The 25,422-nt window shown below is 41.3% G+C and overlaps 1 protein-coding gene across 1 annotated transcript in view; it reads right to left on the bottom strand.

Annotated features, from left to right (window-relative positions):
- rasa1a (RAS p21 protein activator (GTPase activating protein) 1a) overlaps positions 1–25,422 on the bottom strand; it is a 103,194-nt gene that overhangs the window by 5,215 nt on the left and 72,557 nt on the right. Inside the window, 8 exon segments of the mRNA XM_055633379.1 lie at positions 2,472–2,539; positions 4,590–4,676; positions 9,730–9,845; positions 11,182–11,324; positions 11,456–11,615; positions 12,190–12,362; positions 18,669–18,745; positions 21,609–21,766. Coding sequence (XP_055489354.1) covers positions 2,472–2,539; positions 4,590–4,676; positions 9,730–9,845; positions 11,182–11,324; positions 11,456–11,615; positions 12,190–12,362; positions 18,669–18,745; positions 21,609–21,766 — 982 coding nt within the window.

Consider the following 25,422-nt stretch of genomic DNA (forward strand, 5'->3'; position numbering starts at 1 on the left):
TAAAGCTGCGACCGTCTTGCGTAACATTTAAACAGCAGCCAGAAAATGTGCTGAATAATTGAGGTAATGGTTGGAAATTAACATGTTCAAAAACATGTCCTCATTCTCAAGGTAATCTATAAAGGTTCTATTAGAAAACCTTCCCAATTTCAAAATACAAACAAATTCTATCCCTTTGCTGTAAAAAACTGAATTGAAGTAGTGACAGGGATAGAAAACACAGTTGCTATTCCATTAATTTAACTTTGTAAAAATTCCACTCCATTAAATATACAAGAAGGATTAAAAACTAAATGTTTCTTATTTCCGGCTACTAACTGAAAATTTTGATTTGCCTATAACTGGAAATAAACCTATATAATCTGAGGTGGGTACCATAATGGTGAAACAAAGCGTAACAATTTCACTCAATTTCTCAAGACCACCAGATAATAAATTCAAAATAATTGTTTGTTTCTCAATATAAAAGCAGATCATAACTCTGTAAAGCAAATAGTGATGGACCTTGTTCTGAGGAATAAAGTATACTGGAGCATTTTTCCAATGGGGGAAATACTTCGCAAGAGTTGTTAAAATATAAAAATGTCAAGGGCCATGTTTGTTTAATGTTAATTTTAAAGTTTAAAAACTGTTCAGTGGCAAATTGAGAACTTAACGGGGATTTGTATCAGAATAATGCAATAACCACGATCAAACTAATTCTGAAAATTACGTTCACGGAATGCATTTGAGACAGTTTTTTAGACGGTGGAGCAAATAGATTTCGATGCACCCAAAGAATAGATCTGGTCACTTGTAATCAGACTAGATTAAATAGAAATCTCACAATAACCAGAATAGAATAATCAATCAAAAAGATTAAGATAGAAGTTGCGAGGAGAAACTAAGAACTTAGCAAGAGTATAAAGACTGATTAAGCAAGCGGTTGAATATGCAGATGGAATGCAAGGATCAGGAACTGCAAGAGCAACACCTGTATAAGAGTAGAAAAGTAGAGTACTATTTAAATGATGTGAAACATTTAACTATTGGTGCGAGATGGATCTGAATGTCTTTGTACAAGAAATAAAATAACCACTTCAGAGACATCAAATAATTAAGACAAATGGATTGGAGCCCAAGATAAAGGTAATCTAGCTACAAACCATGACATGACCAGTACCAAGAATACCTTGTACCATTTACTGTATACTCTTTACTTGACTTAGATATGATACAGGATAGATTCACAAGGTTGATTCCTGGGGTGAGGAGCTGATCCCATGGAAGAAAAATAAGCAAATAGTACGTGAATACAACTGGCATTGAAACTAATTCCCAAGGCACTGCTGTACTTCCTAAAATGTAGTGCCCAAAAGTTGACACATGTTTTTTTAGAATTGGAAGGTGAATAGAATTAGCAGCTGAAGAAGCTGACTTTGTTTCTCTCAAAACACAGCAAAAAAACTTTCCTTTAGGGGTGTAGTATATCAAAATCACTTGTGTAGTATATTGAAAATCACTTATTTTCCATAGAAAGGTCAGAATACCCAAGATATGGATTTAAAATAAACCATAAACAGATACATCTTCTCATGTGGTGAGCTATAAAGATCTACAATGCATTGCCCGATGGCTTAGTAGAATCAGTTTCAATATCATGTTATTGAACAATATCAAATTAAATTATGAGTAAAGAGTAGCGGAGTCATCAGTTTCGACAAACAAAACATTTACTTTGCAGATGCAGTTCAAACTTATTTCTAACATTTTATTTCTAAATTTTTGCAAATGTAATATTTTTATTTTTATTCATTTAAAGTCAGCAAATTCACATTGGGCTGCAAAGCCTTTTTCTATTTTGCAATACACACTATAATACAATTTAGATAACAATATACATAATCAAATCAGCAACTATATGGTAATATTTAGACACAGAAGTGACAAATACACCAGGTACAAGTGTAAAACCCTCAGATCATAACAAATATTGTATATTATACGTTCACAGGTTATAGGAGTAGAAATAGGCCATTCGGCCCATCAAGTCTACTCCACCATTCAATCATGGCTGATCTCTGCCTCCTAATCCAATTTTCCTGCCTTCTTCCCATAACCCTTGACCCGTTCTAATCAAGAATTTGCCTATCTCCGCCTTAAAAATATCCACTCACTTGGCCTCCACAGCCCTCTGGGGCTACGAGCTCCATAGATTAACTACCCTCTGACTAAAGAAGTTCCTCCTCAATACAAGCAGCAAAATGACGAAAAGAAAAGCAAACATTTGCCTTAATTACTCAATCCAGATACTCCAATTTTAATTAGCTTTCTGTACAATTAACAGATTGAAGGTGTTGAAGTTGATATAGTGCAAATGCAGAAAAGGTGGCAAATTGCAAGAGATTTGAGAATTGTAGTTCATGGGCTGGTTTTTGGATATTTGAGTTTTGTAGAATAATGCATTGCAAATTTTCTCCAGGAAAACTCACCCAAAATGATATTGAACATCCGCGGATTGAGAATAGCTGGACAAATCAACCGCAAGAAAACAAATCCACTATAATAAAAGGAAAAACAAACATTACGTATAATTCGCCAAAGACACTTGCCAAGAAACAAAACTATAAAAGCAAAAAGCAACTAATGAAAGCAGTTTTGTTTGAATACATCAAACAACTTGAACAAAACGATGAGATACCATGCTATCAAAATTCAAATCTCATAGTCCATCTTATTCCTTTGAGACCTTGGAGAAAACTGGCATTTAAAACTCCAGCTGAAGTGCACTCAATGTTGACATGGCAAAAGTTCAGTCCAAACTGCATAACTTGCACTCTTTTGATCCACAAGCCGGAAAGCAAAGAATATTTGAACTTAAGACACTTAAGGACCAGTGAAATGAATAGACAGCATTTGCAATTCGTCTTGTATGGGTGAACTGGCCGAAAAATTAAAACCTGGACAATCCACTAGCAACCAAGTAGTCTTTAATTGAAGGTACACAAAATTGCTGGAGAAACTCAGCGGGTGCAGCAGCATCTATGGAGCGAAGGAAATAGGCGACGTTTCGGGCCAAAACCCTTCTTCAGACTGATAGTCTTGAATTGAATCCTTTATTTGTCATTCAGACCTTTCGGTCTGAACGAAATATCGTTGCCTGCAGCCATACATGTAATAATAAACAACACACAATAAACACAAATTAACATCCACCACAGTGAGTTCACCAAGCACCTCCTCACTGTGATAGAGGCAAAAGTCTTAGGGTTACTGTCTCTTCCCTCCTCTTCTCCCTCTGCGCCGAGGCAATACCCCACCGGGCGATGGTAAGTCAGTCCCGCGGTTCAAGCTCCGCGGCCCGGGGGTGGTCGAAGCTGCCGCCCTCCAGTCCAGCAGACACAGCTGCTGCCACGGGAGCTCCAGAAAACAGGCACCAGCCTGAGACCCGCGAGCTCCCGACGATGTCGTCCACTGGCCCGCGGCCGAGCCCTGGATTCAGGTCGCCGCCGCCAGAATGCCGCCTCAGCCACCGGAGCACCGTCTCCGGCCCGCACCGGGCCGCCCACACGGGAGCGTCTGAGCCCCGCACGGGGCCGCCCTCACGGGAGCGCATTCCAGCCGGGAGCCGGTCCGCCCTCACGGGAGCGCCTTCTAGCCAGGAGCCGGGTCGCCCTCACAGGAGTGTCTCAGCCCCGCGCCATCCGCCCTCACCAGAGCGCCGAGTCGTGCCGCTGCCTGAATGCCGCCGCAGCTCGGAGACGGCCAGCCTCGCGTTGGCAAGACCTGGCTGGCTCAACCTCCGGAGCCTCGAGGTCGGTCGCAGGTCGCCAGCTCCGCCATTAGGCCTCAGCTCAGACGGGGAAGAGAAGGGGGATACGACAAAAAAGTTGCATTCCCCTGAAGGGAGAGACAGAAAGCCCCGTTTCAGCCACCCCCCCCCCACACACACACACATACATAACACAACCTAATAACCAAAAGTTTAACTGAACAAGACACAAAAAAATAAAATAAATAAAATAAAAACAACACAAAAAAGCAAAAACAGACAGACTGCAGGCGAGCCGCAGCCGTTTCACAGCGCCGCCACTTCCGGATAGTCTTGTAATACTTGAAGATAAAGCCACGAGTTGGTGCATGTAGTAAGCTTGGCACTAATCAACAAGATTATATTCTGATGAATGGGGTCCCCTGGTATCAAGCAAACTTCTCAGCGATCCATTTCAATCGCTGACTCTGGAAATCTACAGTTCTTCAGAGATGCGCTTTGAGGAACATTTTATTTAGTGATTCAATATAGTTTTTGTCTCTAACAGCATAGGCTCAAGCATTTGTGGGTATCAACTTAATCCAATGGATAATTCCGGTCCAAGGCAGGAGGCCTGTAACTGCCCTTCACCAGAACAAAAGTGGCTTCCAAAGTCATAGCGTAGTTAATTCTTTGATATGCCTACTAATGACACCCGACACAATTATTGCAGTTCTTTAAACTCTTGCCCTGAGCAAGATACACTTAATAGTTTAATTTTTAACATGTCCCAATGAAAAGCTGTAGTGCAAAATAGCTAATTGAATTGGCGAATCACAAAGTTCAAAAAATATTTTACCTTACAACTCTGGTTCTCATTGTGGGATTTGTTGGCCATTTCTGCTGGACAGATTTTTGTAAACATCCATAAATAAACCTTAAAGCCCTGTTAAAATGAATTATAATAATTTATCAATAATTCATTGAAGAATCTTTTTGTAATAATAATTAAATACTTAACTATGCAATGTTCTATTACGTTATCATTTTGGAATTATTACATTATTGCACAGAGAGGTTGAGAAATTTATTTGGATGCTTAATTTGAGAATCATAACTTGAGTGCTTCACTTCAAATAGATCGCATTGCATCATATAACCTGAAATATAAAGTCATATGAAAGAAATATCAAATATTGATTAAATTATCCAGGCAACAATATGCCAGAGGAGTTAGCATAAGAAAAATCACAAAATGAATCATAGAAAAAATATGTTCAAATGATATATAGGCAAGACATTAAAAGATAAAGGCAGTGTGGAAACATTGGGTAAGTGTAGATGGGCAACTGGCAGCCAAAAGCTCTCATCTTCTGCACGGTACAACTATGAAGCTAGACGTCCTGAATATAATATCTCTTTCTGCCCAACTGTCCCGCACAAAATAGGAAGATTCATCTCAAGTGATATATTTTCTTCAGTCCAGAAGCAGTAAATGAAAGGGACACTATGGGTAATCAAGTTAACCTTGCAGTACATTCCATCTTCCTCAGGAACATAAATTGTGAAACTTTGACTGGTTAAGCATAAAATGCTTATTTGTTGATTTGCTGCACAGATATCCAATGGCTTAAATGCATTCAGGATTTTCTGTGCTTCAACATTTGTGGGTATCACAGCAATGACAGTGAGCTGGCTGTGGGATGAAATAAATGTAATAATTATAGACTTTGGCAGATGGGAGTTGGTAATGCATATTTTTGCAGATGACAGAATAATGCTGGGGATACTTAAGCATGTCAGGCAGAACAATTGGAAAGCAGCACTCATTTAAGCAAGTGGACTACATTCTATTGCACTCCTGTCTTATGTCTGCTACAACATTCAAAGTCGCTGTGGGATGAAGAGGACAGACATGGTCATCACACGCCTCAGCACTCGTGAGTAAGGCAAGGCAGCGCCTTTACCACCTCAGGCAATTGAGGAAATTCAGAGTGTCTCCGAGGATTCTCCAGTGCTTCTACGCAGCGGCGGTGGAAAGCATCTTGTCTGGGAACATTACCATCTGGTTTGGGAATTGCTCTGCCAAGGACAAGAAGGCTCGGCAGAGAGTAGTGCATTCGGCCGAACGCACTATGGGAACTTCACTTGCCCCCCTGCAGGAACTATACATCAGGAGGTGCAAATCCAGAGCCAACAATATCATGAGAGGCCCCTTCCACCCCTGCAACGGACTGTTCCAGCTGCTACGGTCAGGCAAACGCCTCCGTTGCCATGCGGTGAGAACGGAGAGGTTGAGAAGGAGTTTCTTCCTGGGATGGATGTGCTTGAGAGGCGTATGAGACACAAGGTGCAGGTCATCCTGAAAAACCCCGGGCATCCCCTCCATGTAATTCTGGAGAGTCAAAAGAGCACTCGGAACAACAACCGGCTCCTCTCCCTGCCCTGTAGTACGGAGCGGTTCTGGAGATCCTTCACCCCTGCAGCCATTAGATTTTATAATTCGGACTGCGAGGCTGTAGGGGGATGCATTTTTGCAATTTTTAATTGTTAATTATTGGTCTTTTTAAGTATTTATTGCGCTCAGGTGTCCACAGTGTATTCTATGTATTTTCTGTCTGCGTTCGTTTTGAATCTGTGGATTTGTTGGTTGGGGGCTTCTGGACATCTGAATTTCCCTGAGGGGATCAATAAAGTATTTATTATTATTATTATTATTATTCCCAGAGGCCATTCGGACTGTAAACGCCTATCTCACCAGGGGCTAACTCTACTGAACGTTTTTCCTTCCATTATTTATTATGTAAAACAATATGTGTGTTATGATTGTGTTTATAGTTTGTTTGGTTGTTTTGTTGTTTGTCTTTTGCACAAAAGTCCGCGAGCATTGCCACTTTCATTTCACTGCACATCTCGTATGTGTATGTGACAAATAAACTTGACTTGACTTGGAGGCCAGCCTTTGCTTATGATAAGGCCACCATGTATATTTATCAGTTGAAGTTCTGATTTAACATTTTTCCCCGGGATATTGATGCAAGGAGACCATTGAACGCCCATTTAATTGTGTCTCTCATTATTTTTTGGTGCAAATATTACTTGCCGCTGATCAGTCCAAACTCGAATATTGTCTAGATCTTGCTGCATGAAAGCATGATTTGTTTCATTTGTTGAGGAGCTGCAAATGGGATTGAACATTGTGCATTCACAAGGGAATATTCTCACCTTATGACTGAAGTAAGGTTACTGAGGATCAGCTAAAATGATAGCGCCTAGGACTGTGACCAACTCCTACAGTGATATCCTAGGGCGATGATGATTCATCGTAGGCAACATAACGATTTTTCTTTCTTGCAAACTACGATTCCAACCACGGTAATATTTTTTACTCCTTGAAGTCTATTGACATTTAGATAAATAGAAATTAGGTGCAGGAGTAGGCCATTCGGCCCTTCGAGCCTGCACCGCCATTCAATATGATCATGGCTGATCATCCAACTCAGTATCCCGTACCTGCCTTCTCTCCATACCCACTGATCCCCTTAGCCACAAGGGCCACATCTAACTCCCTCTTAAATATAGCCAATGAACTGGCCTCGACTACCTTCTGTGGCAGAGAATTCCACAGATTCACCACTCTCTGTGTGAAAAAAGTTTTTCTCATCTCGGTCCTAAAAGATTTCCCCCTTATCCTTAAACTGTGACTCCTTGTTCTGGACTTCCCCAACATCGGGAACAATCTTCCTGCATCTAGCCTGTCCAACCCCTTAAGAATTTTGTAAGTTTCTATAAGATCCCCCCTCAATCTTCTAAATTCTAGCGAGTACAAGTCGAGTCTATCCAGTCTTTCTTCATATGAAAGTCCTGACATCCCAGGAATCAGTCTGGTGAACTTTCTCTGCACTCCCTCTATGGCAATAATGTCCTTCCTCAGATTTGGAGACCAAAACTGTACGCAATACTCCAGGTGTGGTCTCACCAAGACCCTGTACAACTGCAGTAGAACATCCCTGCTCCTATACTCAAATCCTTTTGCTATGAAAGCTAACATACCATTCGCTTTCTTCACTGCCTGCTGCACCTGCATGCCTACTTTCAATGACTGGTGTACCATGACACCCAGGTCTCGTTGCATCTCCCCTTTTCCTAATCGGCCACCATTTAGATAATAGTCTACTTTCCTGTTTTTGCCACCAAAGTGGATAACCTCACATTTATCCACATATACTGCATCTGCCAAACATTTGCCCACTCACCCAGCCTTTCCAAGTCACCTTGCAGCCTCCTAGCATCCTCCTCATAGCTAACACTGCCCCCCAGCTTCGTGTCATCCACAAACTTGGAGATGTTGCATTCAATTCCCTCGTCCAGATCATTAATATATATTGTAAATAGCTGGGGCCCAGCACCGAGCCTTGCGGTTCCCACTAGTCACTGCCTGCCATTGTGAAAAGGACCCGTTTACTCCTACTCTTTGTTTCCTGTCTGCCAGCCAGTTCTCTATCCACATCAATACTGAACCCCCAATACCGTGTGCTTTAAGTTTGTATACTAATCTCTTATGTGGGACCTTGTCAAAAGCCTTCTGAAAGTCCAGATATAACACATCCACTGGTTCTCCCTTATCCACTCTAATAGTTACACCCTCGAAAAATTCTATAAGATTCGTCAGACATGATTTACGTTTCATAAATCCATGCTGATTTTCTCCAATGATTTCACCACTTTCCAAATGTGCTGCTATCCCATCTTTAAAAACTGACTCTAGCAGTTTCCCCACTACCGATGTTAGACTAACTGGTCTGTAATTCCCCATTTTCTCTCTCCCTCCCTTCTTAAAAAGTGGGGTTACGTTTGCTACCCGCCAATCCTCAGGGAACTACTCCAGAATCTAAAGAGTTTTGAAAGATTATTACTAATGCATCCACTATTTCTGGAGCTACTTCCTTAAGTACTCTGGGATGCAGCCTATCTGGCCCTGGGGATTTATCGGCCTTTAATCCATTCAATTTACCCAACACCACTTCCCAGCTAACCTGGATTTCACTCAATTCCTCCAACTCCTTTGACCCGCGGTCCCCTGCTATTTCCGGCAAATTATTTATGTCTTCCTTAGTGAAGACGGAACCAAAGTAGTTATTCAATTGGTCCGCCATATCCTTGTTCCCCCTGATCAACTCACTTGTTTCTGACTGCAAGGGACCTACATTTGTTTTAACTAATCTCTTTATTTTCACATTCTTTTTACAACTGTTCCTTGAAACCACACGTGTTCTAATGCTGTCAAGGACAATCATTTTCACCACATTTCTGAAATTCAGCTCTTTGGTTTGCATCAAGGCTTTGATGATGTCTGAAGTCAAGCAGCCCTGATAAAACTCAAAATGGGCATCTGCATGGTCAGTAAGACAAACAGGAAACAGATTGTATGAAAGTCTCAAGTACCACTCGAAATGAGATTTCTTGGATAGTGCCATGGCAAAAATTACTGCCACCTTTTGAGGGGTAAGTATTATTTTCCTAGATTGAGCCAGGAAATCAATACAGTATTTACAATTAGATAATTAATTCCAATGTTTCATTCTGGATAGAAATGCTGTGCAGGATGATTGTTGATTTGCTTACAATATCCAAGATAGACACATGATGAAAATAACAGTAGTTTGCTATGGTCACTGTAGGGGAATACCACCATGAGCAGATATCTTCTCAGTTGTGAGGTGATAGCAACAGGGGCACTGTCAATGGGAACTGGGTTTGGGCAGGACTGCAAGAAAATAGCTTTGTACATAAAGCATTTTCTGAATTCTAACCAGATATGAGAAAAATCTATTAAGTTACAATTTTGGTTTCACTGACACACTCAAATGGCCACATTATATTTATTTACTTGCCTTATCATTATTTCCTTCCCTTTCTGGTTTGTTGCAACAGAATAACACAAATCTGCAATATTAATTTTCCTGTCCTTTATGTATAGATACAATTTTGTTACTTACTGAGGCAGTTCTTCTGCAGCCATGAAAATTTTTTCCACCAATTCTGATAGGAGACCTAATAGGTGTGCCAAATTAGTGTTTACATCTTCATTTTTGTCAAGTTTAGAAGGATTCAGCTGAAAAACAGATAGGTTTCCATTTATGTAACAATATACAAGCTATTGGGAAATATAAGATGGTCTCAATTTATTTATTTTTGTCTGTAAATGCACATAGAAGAAAAGTATAATTGTTACAATGTCAAAAACATTTTGAAACAGTGTAAAATAATCATTTATTTTAAAATAATCCGGACTTCCATCTGTATATATGTATATAGCGCCGCAGAATTGTGCACCTATCCCCCCCTCCCCCCTTCTCCCTTCTGTTTCTTGTTTTTTTTTGTCCTAAATTATATGTATGCACTGAGTACGAGCAGCTTTCAATTTCACTGTACATGTATAGTGACAATAAATGGCATATCATATCATATCATTTATATCCCCTTTAATTTGATTTGTACACAGAAATTTGATATGAAGATCTTGGATTGAAATCAAGCTTCATTTGCTCTATTTCTCAATTATGCTGACATTAGGTCCCTTTCCAATCCAGTATGAGGTTCTAAACATTTTGATTTAAACCAAATTCATTTGATGAGTTGGTCACTGAAGGATGGTATTGGAAATTTTCAATCTCTGATTATTATTGATAAAAACCCAAAAAGCCACAAAAGGATCAAATAGACACAGAAAATAGGTGCAGGAGTAGGCTATTTGGCCCTTCGCCAGCACCGCCATTCAATATGATCATGGCTGATCATCCTAAATCAGTAACCGGTTCCTGCTTCCTCCCCATATCCCTTGATTCCATTCCCAACAAGTGCTATATCCAAACTCTATTGAAATGGCCTCCACTGCCTTATGTGGCAGAGAATTTGCAAAGAATGCATTCATATCTGGATATTTTTAGTTCACTTCTAGACCAGGTAATTCCCATTCAACTCTTGTCCAGGCCCAAATAGTTTCATTACTTAGGCTGAACTTAAAGCAGTCAAACAGTTCAATATCTAATGACTCTCAACTTTGTCATTTTTCAAAGCTTAGATGGTGACTATAACAATGGTTGCACCACCCAATCATATGAATCAATGAATCATATGAATCAATCAATGCCAGAAAGTGATCAGGATATTAAGGTCTTTCCCAGATTCATCTTATATAGTTTAATTGAACTGCAATTGTATTTCATAGTGCATGAATTGGAAAGAGGCAGCATGGAAAAGAGCAGATAATTCATCCACTAGAGCCTCTTGTGCAAACTCCCTCAAAGTTGTTGGGCCTTAACTCATGATATACACAACAACTTTAGTGTTGACACAAAGTTGAACATGTTTCTCGTCGCTATTATGTATACTACAAATAAACTTATTTGTGTCCAAAGTAAATTGGCCTACTGTATCTAGTACTGTACCTCACATGATTGTTTACTTTCCATTATCTTTAAAATAGTTTCTTTCAGAGCATGATGGATAAATGGTGTTGCTGTTGATTTCATGTATTGTTCCATAAGTGTGCTTGACAAAGTTGTGGCACGGAAGAGTGTGGTAGATTCATCTAGGGTAAAATAATAATGAGTGTTAGATTCGTAAAAGTGCCAATTACGAGGAAGAGAACATAACCATACTTCAAATCAAATAATAAACCTATAATGAATAAGTCGATGTCTTGAGTATAAATAGACCTACCTTCCATGCTAATTTCCCTGTCGTTTAGTATCCGTAATAATAGCGATTCAAGTTTCTCATGCCGAAAAATTCTGAGCAGAATGCTTGCAAGTAATGTACGGTCTTGGCCACACACGTGTGACAGTGCATATATCACATGAAATTCTTTCTGAAGAATAAGCTAAAAGAAATGAAATATGAGAAATTAAATAAGATGCAACATAGCATATAATTTATTTTAATGGAGATTCTTACAAATAATTCCAATATTTTGTTGGGTTTAAATAGACTTTAAAATACCATGGAATTAAATGTAAATTAAGTAAATTTAACATGTTTGATGTGACAATTTATATTATGGATCAAGTGCAGAACCAGAATCTGGCATTAATCAAATATTGCAGGATTGAAGTCCATTAGGCTTAAATACCTAAAGCTGCAGAGTATAAAAATGTCTCTTTTTCTATGTGAATTTAACTACCCAGGTGATTCATTGTCCCGTGGTAATAAAATTCCTATGTTTTAAGTGGTAGCTGTGAAAATGAAAAAATAAAAATCATTTCAGGAGTGGCGTTTCCACGGAACAGCAAATGAAGAGGGGAAGTGTGTTGGCCAGCAGAACACAAATACCATAATTTGGAAATGTAAATGTCACCTGCAGAGCACATGTTAAGGCATTTTGAAAATACTGTTATTTTCCAATATTTTATATAAATTATGCACATGCAAAGTGCTGGAAACAACAAAAAAAATACCTCTTTGAACTCACTGTATTCCTCTTCTGGCATTATTTTTTCCAATGAATATCGTGCTCTTACACGTAGCGATCCCGGCTCAATTCCTTTTAGTGGAAAATGTGAACTGAGAGGGAACCATTCATCGATTAACTGACCTTTCTGTAACCTACTCAGCTGGCAGCGCATAAATACTGAAAAACAAATTGTTAGTTCACTTAAAATACTACATTTTCATGATTTTAAATTAAGAATAATCAATACAAAGCATCTTACAACATCAACTTACTGTTTTATAAAACATTGGTCAGATTATCATAGAGACTACATTTTTCTACTTACCCCTCACTAAAATTAGATTTTCTACGCTTCCTACACTACGTTCACAAAGAAAGTTTCAAACTCCAAATTCTGTTAACAAAATATATTTGCTGAGATTTACTTGACTGCAACACTATCCCTGCTAATGCTGCAAAAACTTTGTGAGTTGGGCAAAGGGGAAGAATGACAGATTAACAGCACAGAAACAGGGTCTGCGGCCCAACTCCATACCATCCAAGATGCCCCATTTGCTGCATTTGACCCATATTCCTCTAAACCTTCCATAACCATGTATCTTTCCAAGTGTTGTTTAAATGCTGTCATAGTACCTGCCTTAACTACCAGATTGTGCTCATCTCTTATTCACCATACCATAAGTAAGATAAATCAGACAAGCAGTAGATCAGATGCTTGTACATATGACCCCCATCTCCACTGTGGCATTGCCACACATGATCGTTGGTGCAATTAATACAACTCCATTTATTTCAACGGTTGCAAATATAAAGTGCAAGGTAAATAACCTACTTATTTTCTCTCAGTCATTTTGTAATTGAAAGGCATCAATTATATATATATTTTTTAATAATAAAATATATTGAAACTAAAGATAAGCTTATTTCAATGGCTGTTTAAATGTTTTGGATTATCAGATACATTGACAGCAACAAGCTGTCAAAAGGTCATTGAGGTTGTGTAAAGACATAGGTATTGATTTAACATGCCACCAATGATGAATTTCCTCATGGTATCTTCGCTTCACAGAAGGACTTTCAGATATCACTAGCAGCCAGCTCAGCTGGCCCTTGGTATCTGCATCAGTTTAATGCAGATGCAATGACATGATTAGGCAATAGGTCAGATTTTGGATGATCTGACCCAATATTTCAGCAAGGAGTTAGTCATAGAGTCAGTGTGGAAACAGGCCCTTGGGCCCAACTTGGCCACACCAAACATTATGTCCCATCTACACTGGACCCACTTGGCTTTGTTTGGCCCATATCCCTCTAAACCTGTCCTATCCACGTACCGAAGATAAGACACAAAAAGCTGGGGTAACTCAGCGGGACTGGCAGCATCTCTGGAGAGAAGGAATGAAAAGCGTGGCTCCACTGTTCGACCACGCCGCTTGCCTGACTACCGCGAGGCAGTGATTGCCGTCAGGAGGAGCAGCACCAACATCCACAGCCTCTCTGACCCTCACCACCTTCCTGGCCGATCCCAGGCCTGGACCACCAAAAACTGCCACCGACTCTCACCGTCTCCCCGGGACCACCGATGCTACTACCGCCGACCCGTTTCTTTACTAGCCCCCCCCCCCCCCCCCCCCTGCAGGCCTTCACCAGCGACTCCGCCGTCCCTCGTCACTCCACCACCCACCAGCGGGCTGGAACCTTGCCTTACCAGAGTTCCAGGCTCAGCACTAGGCCCACAGCCTGTTAAACATCCTATCCATGTTCCTGCCTAATTGCTTCTTAAATGCTGCAACAGTCCCTGTCTTAACTACCTCCTCTGGTTGCTCATCGATACACCCCATGTGTGAAAAAGCTACCACTCAGATTCCTATAAAATCTTTCACCTTTCACCTCAAAACTATGCCATCTGGTCCATCAGGAATCCTGGCAACTGCGCAGAACTGACAGCTTTCCGTAGACCTGGTGAAACAGCTGAAGTTCCCACAGCACATTGCCACGACCACCCCGATGCCAGATATCCTCCTGGTCTCAGAGGCGACCAAAAACATCGTCTTGTTGGATCTGACAGTGCCGTGGGAGGACCGTCTGGAGGAGGCCCACGAGAGGAAGATGGCCAAATATGAAGAACTGGTCATAGACTGCCGCAAGCAGGGCAGGAAGTCAAGGTGTATGCCCATCGAGGTTGGCTGCAGAGGTTTTGCAGGGCAATCGCTCAACAAAGCCTTGAGTGCACTGGGCATCAACGGAGTGGCAAGGAGAAGGGCCATCAAGAACACCACAGAGGCAGTGGAGAAGGCCTTGAGATGGCTCTGGATCAGGAGAGGAGGTCCATGGGGAGGAGCAAATGCCACCTGAACACGTCGTGGTCTGATCAACCACGGCTGGGTCGCCTGGGTGAGGGTGTCTGATGTTGAAAGACCCGAAACACCCAATGACCCTAGGTTACACCACTGATGATGTGTTCAGGAGCATCTATCGATGTATTTGTATCAATCGATTTCCCTACTCTGGGCAAGAGACTCTGTGTGTCTACCCGATCTATTCCTCTTATGATTTTTATGATTGAAAAATAAAATTAATGAATCTGAGCACTTAATAAAATCTTGGTCAGATCACCAAGAATAGGAAGAATGTGATGGTGCTGGAATTAGTATCAAGGAGATTCACCAGTCTGTCACCTGAGATGAAGCAGTTAAGTTATGAGGAGGGACTGCAGAAGATAGGTCTATTTTCCCCGGAGTGGAAGAGATTAAAAGGGGGCATGATTGAGATTTAAGCTTTGTCAAGGTCCCACATAAGATATTAGAGTGCAAAATTAGAGCACACAGTATTGGGGGTAGGGTATTGACATGGATAGAGAACTGGTTGGCAGATAGGAAGTAAAGAGTAGGAATTAACAGGTCTTTTTCAGAATAGTAGACTGTGACTAGTGGGGTTTCGCAAGCCTCGGTGCTGGGACCCCAGTAATAAAAAATATATATTAACGATTTAGACGGGGGAATTAAATGTAACATCTCCAAGTTTGTGGATGAAACAAAGCTGAGGTGGCAGTGTGAGCTGCGAGGAGGATGCTATGAGGCTGCAGGGTGATGGATAGGTTGGTTGGGTGAGTGGGCAGATGCATGGCAGTTGTAGTACAATGTGGATAAATGTGAGGTTTTTCACTTTGATGGCAAGAATAGGAAGGCAAATTATTATCTGAATGGTGCCAGATTAGGAAAAAGGGAGGTGCAACGAGACCTGGGTGAGCTTGTGCATCAATCAACTGTACCTAAAGTCCGTACTGAACTGGGGAAAAGGGCATTTAGTTATGCTGCTCCCATCGCATGGAACCAGCTGCAGAATGAACTGAAACTTAAGGAGCTGGTTTCTATAAACAGATTTAAATCCCTTCTTAATGATGTTGAAGCGGGCTCTTCTGTCTGTACATGCTTTGTTTGATGATGTTCTGACTGTGACTCTATTTATATGTTCTCTGTTGTTTTTAAATTATTGTCTGTAACTGTAGAACTGTGCTGCTGCCTGTCTTGGCCAGGACTCTCTTGTAAAAGAGATTTTTAATCTCAATGAGACTTCTCCTGGTTAAATAAAGGTTAAATAAAATAAAAATGAATAAAAATCACTGAAAGTAAGCATGCAGGTACAACAGGCAGTGAAGAAAGCTAATGGCATATTGGCCTTCATTGCGAGAGGATTTGAGTTTAGGAGCAAGGAGGTCAGACTGCAGTTGTACAGGGCCCTGGTAAGACCGTACCTGGAGTATTGTGTGCAATTTTGGTCTCCTAATTTGAGGAAGGACATTATTGCTATTGAGGGAGTGCAGTGTAGGTTCACCAGGTTAATTCTCGGGATGGCGGGACTGACATATGCTGAAAGAATGGGTCGACTGGGTGTGTATTCACCGGAATTTAGAAGAGAGGTGATCTTATAGAAACATAAAATTCTTAAAGGATTGGCAGGCTAGATGCAGGAAAAATGTTCCCGATGTTGGGGGAGTCCAGAACCAGGGTTCAGTTTAAGAATAAGGGGTAGGCCATTTAGGACTGAGATGAGGAAAAACTTCTTCACCCAGAGAGTTGTGATTCTGTGGAATTCTCCGACACAGAAGGCAGAGGAGGCCAATTCACTGGATGTTTTCAAGAGTTAGATGTTGTTCTTCGATCTAAAGGAATCAAGGGATGTTGGGGAAAAAGCAGGAACAGGGTACTGATTTTAGATGATCAGCCATGATCACATTGAATGGCGGTGCTGGCTCGAAGGGCCGAATGACCTACTTCTGTACCTATTTTTCTATGTTTCTATATATAAAAGTATGAGCAATATAGATAGGATAGACGGCAGGAAACCTTTCCTCATATCAGACATAGATAAAGCTAGAGAATGCAGATTTAAGGTAAGAGGGGAAAGATTGAGAGGAGATTTGTGGAATACCTTCTTCAATTAGAGGGTGGTTAGTTCCTGGAAGGCGCTGCCTGAGAGAAAACTGTGCTGCTGGGAGCATTTTGCTAGGCTCGTTAGGCTTACAATACTAAGGACTAAGTGCTAGGAGAGGATTTATATGGACGGGTGTCACTCGCCGTAGACGAGTTGGGCTGAATGATCCATTTCTATGCTGTACAATTGTATAACTGCGACTCAATCCTACATGTTGCAATTTGTCCACTATGCAACCACTTTCAGTTGTAACTTTTTATATAATCTACAGCACAATTTTGCTGTCTTAGCAGTCAAACTCCATGGTGTCTTTGATCGTAAGCAGGGTAGTCATAGGATACAGGGTGACATTGATCAATTGTTAAGTTCAGCAGGGCAATGGCAGGTGGAAATAAATTCTGGCAAGTGTGAAGTTATGTATTCTGGGAGGTATCTAATAAGGGTAGACAGATACAATGAAGGTCCGTGGGTTGGGGGTGGGAATTAAGCAACAAAAGATAGCTTGATGTACAAGTCCAGAATTTCCTGCAGGTGGCAGCAGACCATGACAAAGTGGTGAAGGTGGCATTGCTTGCCATTATTATCTGAGGTTGAAATGCAAAAGGAGGGAAGACTTGGCACAACTTTACAAACCACATTGGTGAGACCACCGCTGGAATTTTTTTATGCAGCTCCAGTTGCCACATTAGGGTGTGATTACATAACAGTGTTTGCCAAAGTTATTCCAGGATATTGCCTGGGATGAAATGTTTTGGGCATGAGGAAATGTTGGGGAATTGTCTGCATGTGTTTTCCTTGCAGCAAAAGTAGCTTAGGGAACACTTGACAAGTATATACAAAATTAGGAGTGGCAAATGGAGTTTAATTCAGATAAATGCAATGCATTGCATTTTGGTAAGACAAACTAGGGAAGGACTTCCACAGTTAATATAAGGTCCTAGCGGGTGTTGTAGAAAAGTAAGACCTAGGGATACAAGTACATAGTCCCATGAAAGTCACAACATAGGCAGGCAGGTTGGTAAAAAAAAAAAGCAGTTTGGCATGCTTACTATCATTGGTCATATTCTAGATGCACAAAAAAATTAGAAAAAAAATCACTTTTGGAATACTGTGTATAGTTCTGGTCCCCTGCTACAGGAAGGATATAATTAAACTGGAAAAGGTGCAAAAATGATTTGCGAGGATGCTACTAGGTTTGGAGAGTTAGTGTTACAAGGCGAGGCTGGATAGGAGGGGACACATTTTCCCCTGGAGCGTAACAGAGGTTCAGGAGTGACAGTTGAGGTATATCAAATGATGAGGGGCATAGGTAAGGTGAATAGCCAGTCTTTTCTGAAAGGTATGGCAATCTAAAACTAGAGGGTGAAGGTTTAAGGTGAGGTGAAAGATTTAAAAAGGATCCTGAGGGAATTCTAAAAAGGAACTTGTCCATTGAGGATGGTCATATAAGGAATGAGCTGCAAATGGAAATGGTGATCGGGGTTGGATATGGGCCAGCGCAAGCAAGTGTGACTAGCTTGGTTAGTCAACTTGGTCAGTATCGACAAATTGAGCCGAAGGGCCTATTTCCATGCTGTATAATTTATAACTTTGTTTATGTATGGATAGAGAGGATAAGAAACATTTTCCGACCGCAGAGGTGACCAAAACCATTCCGTAAATCGAATATAATGGGACTGATGTAAAATTAGTGTAAATGGATCCTTTGATGGACAGTGTGGATTCAGTACATAGGAAAGGCCTGACTGTGCTGCTTGAACGCATGACTGATAACTCTCCCCTGCGACTAGTTTCATCAATAGCATTCTGCAGTCTAGAATAACTTGAGATCAAAAGTAGCTAGCAAAGTCAAGCAAAATTGTTGAATAGCTCTATCTTACTGTGTTAAATACAGAATCTTTCTGATTAAATACAGAATTTATTCTGAAACTGCTAAATTATTGCAGAGAAACACATACTGTAACAAAAAAATACAGAATTAAAAACCAAGCAAGGATCTTTCTTATCAGAAAAATAAAATCCTAAAACTTAACAGTCAAATACACTTACAGATATCAGGATCCTTGCTCTTCTTTGTCCTGTTACTGAGACTAATTTCAAATACTTTTATATCTGAAGAAAGATCACTGGGGAAATAAAGATATAAAGAATTTCAAGTTCAAGTTCAAGTGAGTTTATTGTGTCCCTGATAGGACAATGATATTCTTGTTTTGCTTCTATGGAGCGAAGGAAATAGGCAACATCTCGGGCCGAAACCCTTCTTCAGACTGATGGGGGGCGGGGGGAAAAGAAAGGAAAAAGGAGGAGGAGCCCGAAGGCTAGAGGGATGGGAGGATTCAGCAGGAGGGCTGAGGAAGAGAGGAGACAGCAAGGACTAACAAAATTGGGAGAATTCAATGTGCATGCCCCCAGGATGCAGACTCCCCAAGCGGAATATGAGGTGCTGTTCCTCCAGTTTCCGGTGTTGCTCGCTCTGGCCATGGAGGAGACCCAGGACAGAGAGGTCGGATACAGAGTGGGAGGGGGAGTTGAAGTGCTGAGCCACCAGGAGGTCAGGTTGGTTATTGCGGACCGAGCGGATGTGTTCGGCGAAACGATTGCCCAACCTCCGCTTGGTCTTACCGATATAAATCTGCTGGCATCTAGAGCAGCGGATGCAATAGATGAGGTTGGAGGAGATGCAGGTAAACCTCTGTCGCACCTGGAACGACTGCTTGGGTCCTTGAACGGAGTCGAGGGGGGAGGTAAAGGGACAAGTGTTGCATCTTTTGCGGTTGCAAGAAAAAGTGCCCGGGGAGGGGGTGGTACGGGAGGGAAGGGAAGAATTGACAAGGGAGTTACGGAGGGAGCGGTCTTTGCGGAAGGCAGACATGGGGGGAGATGGGAAGATGTGGCGAGTGGTGGGGTCACGTTGGAGGTGGCGAAACTGACGGAGGATTACTTGTTAACGTTAAACAGGCCTCTTCTCTGTCTGTTTTTAAATCACTTCTTAAAACCCATCTCTTCTCCGTGGTCTTTGATACCCAGTAAGATGTCAACTTTATTTACTTGATTTAATTTCTTATTTTGATTGCTTTATTGCGTGGTTATTATTTTTACTCATGTTTTATGTCTTTTAATTTATTGTTGTATTTCATATGTAATTTTTGCGTTTTATGCGAGCTGTTCTGTTATGTTCTGTTATGTTGTCTGTTTATGATGTCTTGTTTATTCTTCTGTACAGCACTTTGGTCAACATTGGTTGTCTTAAAGTGCTTAACAAATAAAGTTGGATTGGATTGGATTGTTGTATGTCACGGCTGGTGGGGTGAAAGGTGAGGACTAGGGGGACTCTGCCCTTGTTGCGAGTGGGGGGGATGGGGAGAGAGCGCAGTGTTGCGGGGTATGGAAGAGACCCTGGTGCGAGCCTCATCTATGGTGGAGGAGGGGAACCCCCGTTCCCTGAAGAATGAGGACATTTCAGATGCCCTGGTGTGGAACGCCTCATCCTGGGAGCAGATGCGGCGTAGACGGAGGAATTGGGAGTAGGGGATGGAGTCCTTATAGGAAGCAGGGTGGGAAGAAGTGTAGTCCAGATAGCCATGGGAGTCAGTAGGTTTACAGTGGATGTCGGTCAGAAGTCTATCACCTGCAATGCAGATAGTGAGGTCAAGGAATGGTAGGGAAGTGCCGGAAATGGTCCAGGTGTATTTGAGTGCCGGATGGGAGTTAGTGGTTAAGTGGATGAAGTCAGTCAGTTGTGTGCGGGTGCAGGAGGTGGCACCAAAGCAGTCGTCGATGTAGCGGAGGTAGAGGTCAGGGATGGGGCCCTGGTACGTGTTGAACAAGGATTCCTCGACGTAACCGACAAAGAGGCAGGCGTAGCTGGGGCCCATGCGTGTGCCCATAGCTACGCCTTGTATTTGGAGGAAATGGGAGGAGTCAAACATGAAGTTATTGAGGGTAAGGACCAGCTCCGCTAGGCGGAGGAGAGTGTCAGTGGCTGGGTATAGGTTGCTTCTCTGGTCGAGGAAGAACCGGAGGGCTTTGAGACCATCCTGGTGGGGGATGGAGGTGTAGAGTGACTGGACGTCCATGGTGAAGATGAGGGGGTGAGGGCCTAGAGAATGGAATGCGCAGAGACGACGGAGAGTGTCTGAGGTGCCTTGAACATAGGTAGGGAGGGATTTAACCAAAGGGGAATAAGATGGAGTCAAGGTATTTGGAAATGAGTTCGGTGGGGCACGAACAGGCAGAGACAATGGGTCTGCAAGGACAGTCAAGTTTGTGGATTTTGTGGAGAAGGTAAAATCGGGCTGTGCGGGGCTGGGGAACGATGAGGTTGGAGGCTTGGTCGGGCAGGGCGTGGGAATTGATGAAGTCGGTGATGGTGCTGGAGATGGTGGCCTGGTGCTCGTCAGTGGGGTCATGGTCCAGGGGTAGGTAGGAGGAGGTGTCCGAGAGTTGGCGCGTGGCCTCAGCTTTGTAGAGATCGGTGCGCCACGGCACCTCACTTGTCAGCGGGTTTGATAACCCAATCTGGGTTGTTGCGGAGTGAGTCGATGGCAGTACGTTCATGGGGGGGAGAGATTGGAGTGTGTCAGGGGAGTGGAGAAGTTGAGGCGGTTGATGTCGCGACGGCAGTTTTGGATGAAGAGTTCTAAAGCCGGAGGGCCACGAGGGGGGTTCCAACATAGTAGGCATTGACTACAAAACACATGAATAAATAAACTGCTTAAGAACTCTGTTACATTATGTTCTACATTATGTGTTTTTATGATATTATGCAGACATGCACATTAGCTAGAGCTGCAGTATGTTGCTAACTTGGGTAAAATAACAGTATTCAATTTATAAAGCAGAAATAGGCAAAAGAGAACAGATTTACGTTTAATTGTAAAATGAAGAAATGCATTTTTCAACATTAGTATTATTACTCTCCGATTAAGCTAAAATAATCTGATGACAAATTTTGTTTGTTTTTCCACTACTTTTAAGGATGGGACTTACTCAAAAATGAATTCTTCAGTCCATACAGGATTCTGGCCTTCCCTGGCATGCGTTTTTGCTACCTGGATACTGTTTAGGTAGATGTTACAGTAAGGGTGTGTGAAATATTTCACTGGTAGTTTATGGGCTTCTTCCACATACAAAACCAGACTACTGACCTAAAGGAGAAAGACAATACGTCTATTAAATTAGCAATAATATTGCATTACAACATGGGAAAATAATTTAAATACATATAATAGCTTCCATTTACTGTATAACTAAGGATGGCACAGAGGTGGCAGGAGATAATACTCCTGTTCCACAGCTCCAACAACCCAGATTTGATCCCGTCTACATGGAGTTTGCACAGATTTTCCCTAGTGATCCAGCTTTCCTCACATATCAGAGATGTACTAGTAGGCTTGTTTAAAAGCCACTGAAGTATCCCGTTTGTTGGTGTTAGGATAGTTAGTGATGTGATGCACGTATAAGAGAGAGAACAGAGAAACAAATGAAGGGAAATAGGATTGATGCGATTGCTCCGAGAACTAGTGGAAACTGAAGAGGCTGAATGTCATAAGGAAATATGCTATCTAGTTCATATTTTCATATTAGATGACAATATTGGAAAACATTCTTCTTGATAGAAATGTGCTGCACAGAGGCTCACAATGTACTAATCAAAAGGAATAAACTAATAAATTATTGCTCACTAAATATTACTGTAGAAAGCATTTTTACACACACACACGTATCGTTCCAGTCAACTTTGGCAAGCTCCTCCCTCATGACTCCATAGTCCCCTTTGTTCAACTGTAACATGGACATTCTCCCTCTCAAATTGTTGATTAAAACTTACGAATGCATTTCGTTGTCTCTGTATATTATGGTCATTACCTCCTAATGGCTCCTTAAACTCAAGTACCCTTATCAAATTCACTTTGTTACACAACACTAAATCCAGAATTGCCTTCTCCCTGGTAGGCTCCAGTACAAGCTGCTCTCAGGATCCATCACTCAACAAACTCCCTTCCTTGGGGTCCAGTACCTATCTGATTTACCCAGTCTACCTGCATCTTGAAATCTCCCATAACAACCGTAGCATTACATTTACAACATGCCAATTTTAACTCTCGATTCAACTTGCACGCTATGTCCAGGATACTGTTTGGGGGCCTGTAGTTAAGTCCCATTAGGGTCTTTTTACCCTTACAATTCCTTAGTTCTATCCATACTGACTCCACATCTCCTGTTTCAATGTCACCCATTGCAAGGGAATGAATTTCATTCCTCACTAACAGAGCTATCCCACCCCCTCTGTCCACCTATCTGTCCTTTCGATAGGATGTATACCCTTAAATATTCAGTTCCCAGCCCTGGTCCTCTTGCAGACATGTCTCTGTAATTCCCACAACATCATACTTGCCAATTTCTAACTGAGCCTCAAGCTCATCCATTTTATTTCTTATACTTTGTGCATTCATATACAGCACTTTGACTTCGGTATTCACCTCCACTCTCACTCCGGTCCCTATTGACCCTGACCTTACTCTCTCATCCTTTCTCAAACTTTCCTTCCCATTAATTCGGGAGTCATTTGTAACTTTTCCTGTACTCACTTCCCCTTTAACTCCATCTTTATACTCCCTATTTGTCAATCCCCCCCCCCCCCCACCCCCACTATTTAGTTTAAACCCGCACATATGGATTAGCAACTGTGATGGTGTCATTCAAGATCCAAGGATACTTGTTGTTTATCATGCTCGACCTCAAGCTGTACATCGAGTGAAAATCTTTTACGAATGCTTTGGGTTCTGAAAGTAATCCGAAGTGCCACGAGGGCAGGCCACATAAATACAGATTCCTTGTGATGCTGGTATTCCTGGCATATCCACATGCCAGTTCTGCCTCATCATCAGTACCACAGGAAAAGTTATTGAAGCCGACTCTTCTTCAGCAGGGGAAGTATATTCCCGTCGTCAAGTCCTTTAAAAACCCCGGAAACTTCTAGGATGCAATAAGCTCAAACTTCTGAACTATTCCTCCTAAAACAAAAAACCCTTTTCATCTATCAATTGAGACAACCTTCTATGAATGGTCTCTGTTGCAATGTTGACCCTCAATGACAACTAAAATTGTAGGCGGTACCCCAAAGGAGCGCCTCAACAAAGAAATGTTGCACAGGTTTCTCATTATTATACTCCATCCCTTTATTTGATTTCCTTTTATCTACTGGAAGTACTTGCATATTAATCTGTGCTTCTGTATTATTCTGTAACATTCAGTAGACTCACTCCATTTAAACAATATTGTGCTTTCCACTTTTTCATAATGATGATATGAAAACTGAGATATAGCACAGATGAGCAGCAGCTACTCAAAATGATCCAGTGGCATGCAAGCAGAGTGCAAAAGAGACCTTGAACGCAACTAGCAGAGTAATCAGGTATGGATGCGAGCCTGTGGGGAAAAATGCAAATCTCTGCGACAGCTACACTGGTAAAGTATAACTACATAGCCAATTCTGCAGAGGTCGCAATTAAATTGTGGGATTCGGTAAGAATGATTTCTGCCTTGAATACTTTGATACTTTAGGGATTTTATATTTTAGAATTAATAGCCTCCAGAAAGGCTGTGGTGCAGCTTATGCAAATGATAGTGCACGCTCACTTTTAAAGAGTATTTGCAGTTCACAACATTGTGATCAGGTTGGCCTATAAATGACATGATAGCTTTGCAAGAAAGTCACTAAATTGCATCTGATAATGCAAAAAATCCAACATGGTTTGAAGACTGACATCCACGTGTCCACAAGCAAAACAAATCACCATACAAGGGTCGATCACTTCAGGGGCTACCTGGTTGAATTTTGAGTAATTCAAATAATCTATAAATGGTACTCTCTGTGTTTCACTTAGAAAAAAACATCAATTTTGAAATACATAATGCCGACTTTGAAACGCTTAATTGTTCTTTCCAGCATTACTCATAGTATCTCTCACCCTTAATCTCATTTTTTGGGTTGCTGCCATTCTCCAGATATTTTTTTAAGCTCCCCAGCGATGAGTCATTACAAATAAGTAAACTTGGTATCCATGTTTAAAATATGCAAATGCCCTCAGTAGTCAAGTAGTCATTTAATTTAGCAAAATTGGAATTTAAGAATGCCATAAAAGTTTAGATACAGGGACAACATACATCATAATCTGCAAAAAATACTAACCAGATATCTAGCAGATCTAACCAACGTCAAGATTACTGTTTACAAATCAAAGGATATTTGGTGGAGGCTTAATTAAGATGGGGTGGGGAATACAGGAGGATATGACTTGAAATTGGTGATTTCAATGTTTATACCATTGCATTGTAAGCTTACCACCTTCAGTTCATTGTTCCACCACAAAGCTATCATAGTTTGTGTCTCTATACTTCATTGTGCTGCCCAAACAATTGCCCAATTTTCATAGCTTCCTCCTCCCCTTCCTGCTGATGCTAATAGTTGGTAGACTTAGGGTTAAAATCTGCAGCTAACCTCTACTTTTCAATAGTTTTGGAAAACTTTGTCAGCCACCAAATAAGAGTTTATTTTTTAAATGCAGTTTTTAATTAACTAAAATGCAATAGCTTGAGATGACATGGATGCAAGTCAGGAGAAAGAAAAATGAATGCAAGGCAACTGTTTCAATGTAGGTATATAAAAAATACATGACAGGTATTGATCTGAAGGCAAGTTGTGCTTGACAAATTTAATTGTTTTTTCTTTAGATTTTAACACATTCAATAGTAGTTTGAGTTTCAGAAGCCTTCCAATGTTTCTTTTGAAAATCAGTTT

The sequence above is a fragment of the Leucoraja erinacea genome, chromosome 3 (genome assembly GCF_028641065.1).
Source record: "Leucoraja erinacea ecotype New England chromosome 3, Leri_hhj_1, whole genome shotgun sequence".
Taxonomy (NCBI): Eukaryota; Metazoa; Chordata; class Chondrichthyes; order Rajiformes; family Rajidae; genus Leucoraja; species Leucoraja erinaceus.